Here is a 7,243-nt window from a genome sequence, read left to right on the forward strand (position 1 = left end):
CAAGGGTTATACCAGGGAAAGCATGAGTCCATGTACCATATCTGTACTACTGGTGTCAAAGAAAGATGGAACTTGGAGAATGTACGTGGATTGCAAAGCCATCAACAACATCATGGCAAAATATCGTCACCCGATTCCTAGGCTAGATAACATGTTAGATGAGTTATATGGTGCATGCATATTTAGCAATATTAATCTTAAGAGTGGATATCATCAAATTCGCATAAGGGAGAGTGATAAATGGAAGACAGCTTTTAAAACTACATATGGGTTGTATGAATGGTTAGTCATGCCGTTTCGACTCACAAATGCACCAAACACTTTTATGCGACTGGTGAACTATGTTTTGCGTGCTTTCATTGGAAAATTTGTTGTAATTTATTTTGATGACATTTTAATTTGTAACAACAATCTTGATGAGCATGTAGAACACTTGAAGTGTGTGTTTGTGATTTTGAGGAAAGAACAACTTTATATCAATTTTAAAAAGTACACATTTTGTATGGATAGGGTTGTATTTATAGGCTTTGTAGTTAGTGCTAATGGTGTAGAGGTAGATGAAGAGAAAATAAAGGTTATCAAGGATTGGGTAACACCTAAAAACATAACTGAAGTTAGAAGTTTTCATGGATTGGCTAGTTTTTATAGGCATTTTGTTAGGGACTTTATTTCGATTACCACCCCACTAACTAAAATTGTCAAAAAAAATGTGGGGTTTCAATGGGGGGTAGAACAAGAACATGCATTCAACATCATCAAAGATTGTTTGTGTAAAGTACCGATTTTAGCACTTTCAAACTTTGACAAAAATTTTGAGATTGAGTGTGATGCATCAGGAATAGGTATTTGAGTAGTCTTAATGCAGGATAAAAGTCCGATAGCCTACTTTAGTGAAAAGCAAAGTAGTGCAGCTCTCAACTATCCTACATATGATAAGGAGCTATATTCACTTGTTCGAACCTTTGAGACATGACAGTATTACCAATGGCCAAAGGAGTTCGTAATTCGCACTGACCATGAATCATTAAAGCATCTGCGGGGTCAAGGTAAATTGAACAAACTCACACGCTAGATGGAATTCATAGAAACTTTTCCATATGTCATCCGTTACAAACAAGGTAAGGAAAATGTGGTGGCAGATGCATTGTCACGAAGGTATGTGCTTCTAACTACTTTAAGTGCAAAATTACTTGGCTTTGAGTACGTTAAAGGCATGTATGATAACGATCTTGATTTTTCCAACATTTACAATTCATGTTATAAGGGGGCTGTAGATAAGTTCTTTAAGCATGAAGGGTACTTGTTTAGGAAAAACAAATTATGTGTTCCTAATTGTTCTATGCGTGAGTTGTTGGTTAGAGAAGTACATAGTGGAGGACTAATGGGTCACTTTGGAGTAGCAAAGACTTTAGAAACATTAACTGAACACTTTCATTGGCCTAAAATGAAAGTTGATGTGGAAGGGATTTGCGGTCGATGCATAACTTGTAAAAAGGCTAAATTTAGGATCTTACCTCATGGACTTTACATACCTTTGCCAGTGCCTAGTGAACTTTGGGTAGACATTTCTATGAATTTTGTGTTAAGTTTACCTAGGACTAAAAAGGGATGGGATTCAATTTTTGTAGTGGTGGATAGGTTTAGTAAAATGGCCCATTTCATTCTATGTCACAAAACCGATGATGCCACTAACATTGCAGACTTGTTCTTTAAAGAAGTTATGCGCTTGCATGAAGTACCTAAGAGTATTTTGTCAGATAGGGATGTCAAATTTCTTAGTCACTTTTGGAGGGTCTTGGAGAATAAGTTAGGCACGAAATTAATATTTTCTTCAAGTTGTCACTGACAAACAGATGGTCAAACTGAAGTAGTGTATAGGACCATGACACAACTATTGCGCACTGTGGTTAATAAAAACTTGAAAATTGGAAAGAAAGTTTACTTTTCATAGAGTTTGCAAATAATAGGGCCACACATTCCACTACGTCGTTTTCTCCATTTGAGATTGTTTATGGTTTTAATCTAATAACACCTATGAATTTAATACATTTGCCTGTGACTGAATGAGGTAGCTTGGATGGGAAGAGGAAGGGCAAGTTGGTGTAGTCACTCCATGAAAAGGTACGGGAACAAATTGAGAAGAAGAGCAAGCATTATGCCGAGCAAGCAAACAAGGGCAAGAAGATTGTTACCTTCGAACCAAGAGATTGGGTTTGGGTGCACTTCAAGAAAGAACGATTCCCAAAACAGAGAAAATCAAAGTTGCCGCCACGGGGAGATGGACCATTTCAAGTGCTTGAGAAGATCAATGACAATGCATACAAATTAGATCTTCCAGGTGAGTATAACGTTTCAGCAACTTTTAATGCATCTGATCTTTCTCTCTTTGAGATTCAAGGACGAATCCTTTAGAAGAGGGAGGGGATGGTGTGAACTAGGACACTCAAGCGTGGAAGTCAAGTCCAATGTCAAGTCCGGGGGAAGATCCATTGATAGTGGACCGATGACGTGATCAAGGGCGAAGCGAGTAAAAGAGGCTTTGGGATGCTTATCAGGAAAACCGTTGATGAAACCATGTTTGAGATTCAAAATGGAGCAAGTTTCATGTTGGGATCAAATGTCAAAGAAGCTTGGATCAATATACTAAAAGTGGACGAAAACGGAGTCGAAGTGAAGAACTATGAGACCGCATAGTTCTCCATCTTTGGCGATCGCACATATAGGGGCAGGGCGTCAATCGGTTGAACTTGGTTGTTCCATACGGCCACATGGAATTGAACCATGCGACCACATCGGTCTATTTCGGGGAGGATTTTTCAAAATTTCGCGAATTTTTCTTTTTTTAATAGAATTTATTTCTTTCCATAATTTTAGCATATTTTGGAGATTATGCATGTTTTTACCATATCTTGGGGTTTTAGTATAAATACTCATTATTATTCATTGTATTGCAACTTTTGGCATTATTATTATTGGGAGACTTTTATTGCTTTCTTTATGTATTCTTTAATTGGACAATCTACGAACTTATCAAGATTTAAATCTTGTGGCGTTCAAATCAATCGGGTGAGATTCACATATTTTTGCGTAATTAAGAGGTCCACATATCGTCGGCGATTCGAGTTGCTTGGTTCCAAATTTATTGAGTTTAATCCAAAACTTTGCTTTGGCTTTTTTGGATCGATTTTCAATCTTGATCATGCATTTGGAAGCGTTTGCCTACACAGGTTCACATCACAATATTTTTATATTGTGCTTAAACCCTATTATCTCTCCCCGATAATTATAAAATTCACTAATAAATCAATTGGTGATCGAACAATTGAAAAAAACGATAATAAACATCCACAAATAAAACCAAATCAAAGTCAAAATAATTAATTAAAAACTCAAAATATCATAACAAGAGTTCATCTCATCCTAACTATGTATTAAACTAGCCTTACATATTGAAATTACAAGAAATCATATTTAAGTGAAATGACATAATCCAAATTTTGATAAATTGAGAAGATGAAGATGAAGATGAATTTTGAAATCTTGAATCTCTTCAGTGGTTTTTTTATGAATCTCCACTTGTGTCATCTCTTCTTTGCCCAAAAACTAAGTTTGAATCTTCACTTGATTGAATTCTTGTAAGCATCTTTCAATTCTCTCACAAAAACTATGAATTTTCCTCCTTTGATGATAATAATTGATGAGGATTGGAGAAAGAGATGTATATGAGAGGTGTTTGAGAGTTTTTTTTTTTTTTTTTTTATTGGCTGCTTATGTATTTATTTATAGAGGTGAAATTAAGTCAAAATTCGTACAAAAAAGTGATTTCCATGTAAAATTTGGAATGAAAAGAAAAATTGGCTGGGGTATTAGATTTTGGTTTGGGCTGTCGCCCAATAGTAAATTGGGCATTCACCCAAGCTCAGTTTAAAGTCACTGTTTTTTATTTTGTAAGTTGGGCGGTCGCTCGATTGTACAATCTTTCAAACTTTACGTTTTGGTCCCCAAATTCAATTCTTGCTTGTTTTAAGAGTCATTTTCTCTTATAATTTCGGTCTTTTAACTTTTCATTGCATCCAATTGAACCTGTAACGTCTTTAATCTCATTTTCATGGTCCAAATCAACTATTGAAATGTAGCATTTAGTCCTCATACTTTGGATTTGACCTTTTTTCACCAATTTTCACTTCTTTATTTCAATTACTCGTTCAACCATTGAATTTATCTTTATAATATAAAATAAAATAATTTTGGATATATTGTGTTAACAGAACTGTCAAAATTCGCTATTTTAAGTTCCGAATTATTGTATAAAATACACTTATCACATCTGCTCATCGCATTTTACAAAACTACGGTCTCGACTATAATTTCTTCTCTTATGCTACGGACATAGTTTCAACCATTAGTACTATGCTTTCTATATGTAACCTTTGTATCAATAACATTGCCATATAGGATTCTGACACACGTTTTTTAGATAACCAGGGTATTTGCAATTTCACGTTTTCTTTCTAGGACTATACTAGATGTATCTAATTTATTTTACCAATGCTTTACATACACTCACAATAGGGCACATGTGATTATTTTATTCACGTGGGATCCACGTGCTTGTGAGAGTAGATAAACCATTTGGTAAACAAAGTTATGTACACTTAAAATTATCCTTTCTTTCTAATAAAGATACTAGGTAGTTGGACTAATAAATATTGGTATATTGTAATCAGTTACTAAAATTCTGCAATGTCCTACCAACTCCATGAATGGACAAGTTATTTAGTTCAGCGGAATCTCCCAAAGGCGAAAGAAATACAAGACACGATACACTCTGAAATCCATTAGCATAAGAATGGATGATTAGTTCTTTAGTAACATTTGAACAGACATTGTAGTTTTTTATCATTAATAACGCCAAAATAATGTTATCTAGTACCAATCTAGGTGATAAGATTTGATAGATTTAATTAAATAAATCAAGTGACATTACATTTAAGTGAATATATCATTTAATATTATACAATTACCACTTAAAGTGTTACTTAACACTAATAATACTGAATAGCATTACTCATAACGCAAATGACTTTTACTTGAATCAATCTTGCTACAAGTTAGTGAAAATATAAATTCAGTATCCATAACCTTGAACTGATCTGACTGCTTTTCATTGATTCATAAAATAGAGTGCCTTCCCCGGCTTACACATTAGATTTGATCGAAGGCTGAGAGTTTTTACATGCTGCTTTTTTGGTTTCATCAGAAGTGGCAGTTCGACAAAGAAAAGAAATAAGCTAAGCTAAACCATCTAAAGCTGAATCCCTACAAGACTTGGAAACCCAAAAACTGCAGCCTTCTTCAATTGTGACTGTAGCATTCATTTGCATCAAAAAAACCCAAAATGCAAACAAAACCATTTATAAAGGCATATGTCTAATCAGGTGAAAAATCAGTCACCATCAGTACTTTTTACTTCGCTTCCCCTTCCGGATAAACTGGATCCTGCTCTGCAATTTACAGGCAAAAATGGGGCTACGGGTTGTTTATGGGGTGCTGAACTGGCGGGTATCTCACTGCAGCTGCTAGGATTCTCTGCTGCTCAATCTGTACAGTAATCATTATATTAATTACTGCCTAAAAAGTCTAAAATTTGAAAACTCAGATATATTCATTACCTGAAACAGTTCATGCAGTTTGTTCTTAAGGTAGCAGTACTCACATTCTAGCAGCTCCAAGGCTCTCATACACCTAAAATAGAGTGAAATTTAGGAATATCTTGAGGGTTTTTTCCTTGACTTAAAAGTGTCTTCGTGCATAAAGAGAGAGAGAGAGAGATTGAACGTACCCGGCTCTGTTACTTTGCTCGGAAGCAGCGCGAAAGGCGACGCAAACGTTTCGGACTCTTTGGGCACCAATGCTTGAACTGCTACCCATAAACTGATTTAAATGACTTCCCATTTTCTTGAAGTCCGAGAACTCTCTATCCAGCCTGTTTTTCCACCATTAACATAAAAATCAAAACCCATCTAATCAAATTAAATTATTCACTAATCACTTTAACCACATAAAAGTGTACGTGCCTCGGTGCATGAGTGATTCGAATGTTCAAAAGTAACTCTTTTCCAAGTAAAAAAGTTTCAGACTGTTCCCGTGCTTAGCATGCGCGTATATATGTGTGTGAAAGTTTAACTTTTTGCCTATATACATGTATGTGTGTGAAATACAACGAAGGACTTCTGCATTTTAGTATACAGTAATGAAATTTTAAAGTCTACTTCAAGCAACGAGTTCGAATGTCACCAAGAAGCCAATATGACGAGATATAACTGAGACAGATGAAACGTAGTTTTTAGCTCATATATTCTACTTCCCACCTGCATGTTGGAGTTCAAGTTGAGCCCTCCTCAGAAAAGTGATTATTTGCAAAAAAAGGGAAAAAAATAATAATAATAATGATAAATGTTTTTGCTTTTGTGTGTGTTTGAGAGAGAGAGAGAGAGAGAGAGAGGGGAAATACAGCAATCCTCTGAGATTCCTCAACAGCTTCTCAGATTCGTGGAAGTATATGTTAACAACCTCAGAAACAAAGTTCGGAGAGGACTCATCTTGAAGCTGCTGGAGCTGTAAAAATTGCTCATCCAACACTCCCTGTAATTAATCAAACCAAACACAAAATTCACCTATAAATTACGTAATAAGTAAACATATATATACATTTTTATGACAGTAAATGATAAGAATGACGCTATTCATTGTGAATAACTAGATATTGTTGCAAAGAATTAAAACCTGGTGGAAGAGTAATGCGAGCAAACGATTCATGTCAGCCCGCAAGCGCTCCGCCCCGAATCCCAGCATCCACAAAGGTAGACCCGTTTTGTCTGCGCCTTAAAGTAGCAAGGAGGAGGAGAATAACGTAACAAGTATGATATTTTGGGTGAATATGACAGAAGATATTCTGGATTGTAATACAAGTAAAGGAGGTTTAAAGGTGTACTGGTTTTCTCAGAGAGGAATGCAGAAGGTGTAGATGGGATAGCAGCTATTTAAAGGGTAATTGTAACGCCCTCAAATTTAGCAGCTATTTAAAGGGTAATTGTAACAAATGATATAAAATTGTAACATACAATTTTATATTCACGGCTGGATGTGTGCATGAATTTGGATTAAACAAATGATGTCCTTGAAATTTACAGTAAATCCTATTACCTTTTCTTTCTTTTTTTTTTTTTCTTTTTTTTTACAA

The 7,243-nt window shown here is 35.3% G+C and overlaps 1 protein-coding gene across 1 annotated transcript; it reads right to left on the reverse strand.

Annotated features, from left to right (window-relative positions):
• Positions 1 to 5,149: 5,149 nt before the first annotated feature.
• On the reverse strand, positions 5,150 to 7,019 carry LOC111402669 (pseudo histidine-containing phosphotransfer protein 6-like). Its single transcript, XM_023031034.1, has 5 exons — positions 6,787 to 7,019; positions 6,515 to 6,645; positions 5,843 to 5,986; positions 5,673 to 5,745; positions 5,150 to 5,601 (listed from the first exon to the last, which is right to left on the reverse strand). The coding sequence occupies exons 1-5, from the start codon at positions 6,853 to 6,855 to the stop codon at positions 5,530 to 5,532; spliced, it is 489 nt and encodes a 162-aa protein (XP_022886802.1). The 5' UTR covers positions 6,856 to 7,019; the 3' UTR covers positions 5,150 to 5,529.
• Positions 7,020 to 7,243: the final 224 nt, after the last annotated feature.

The sequence above is a fragment of the Olea europaea genome, chromosome 10 (assembly GCF_002742605.1).
Source record: "Olea europaea var. sylvestris chromosome 10, O_europaea_v1, whole genome shotgun sequence".
Lineage (NCBI taxonomy): Eukaryota > Viridiplantae > Streptophyta > Magnoliopsida > Lamiales > Oleaceae > Olea > Olea europaea.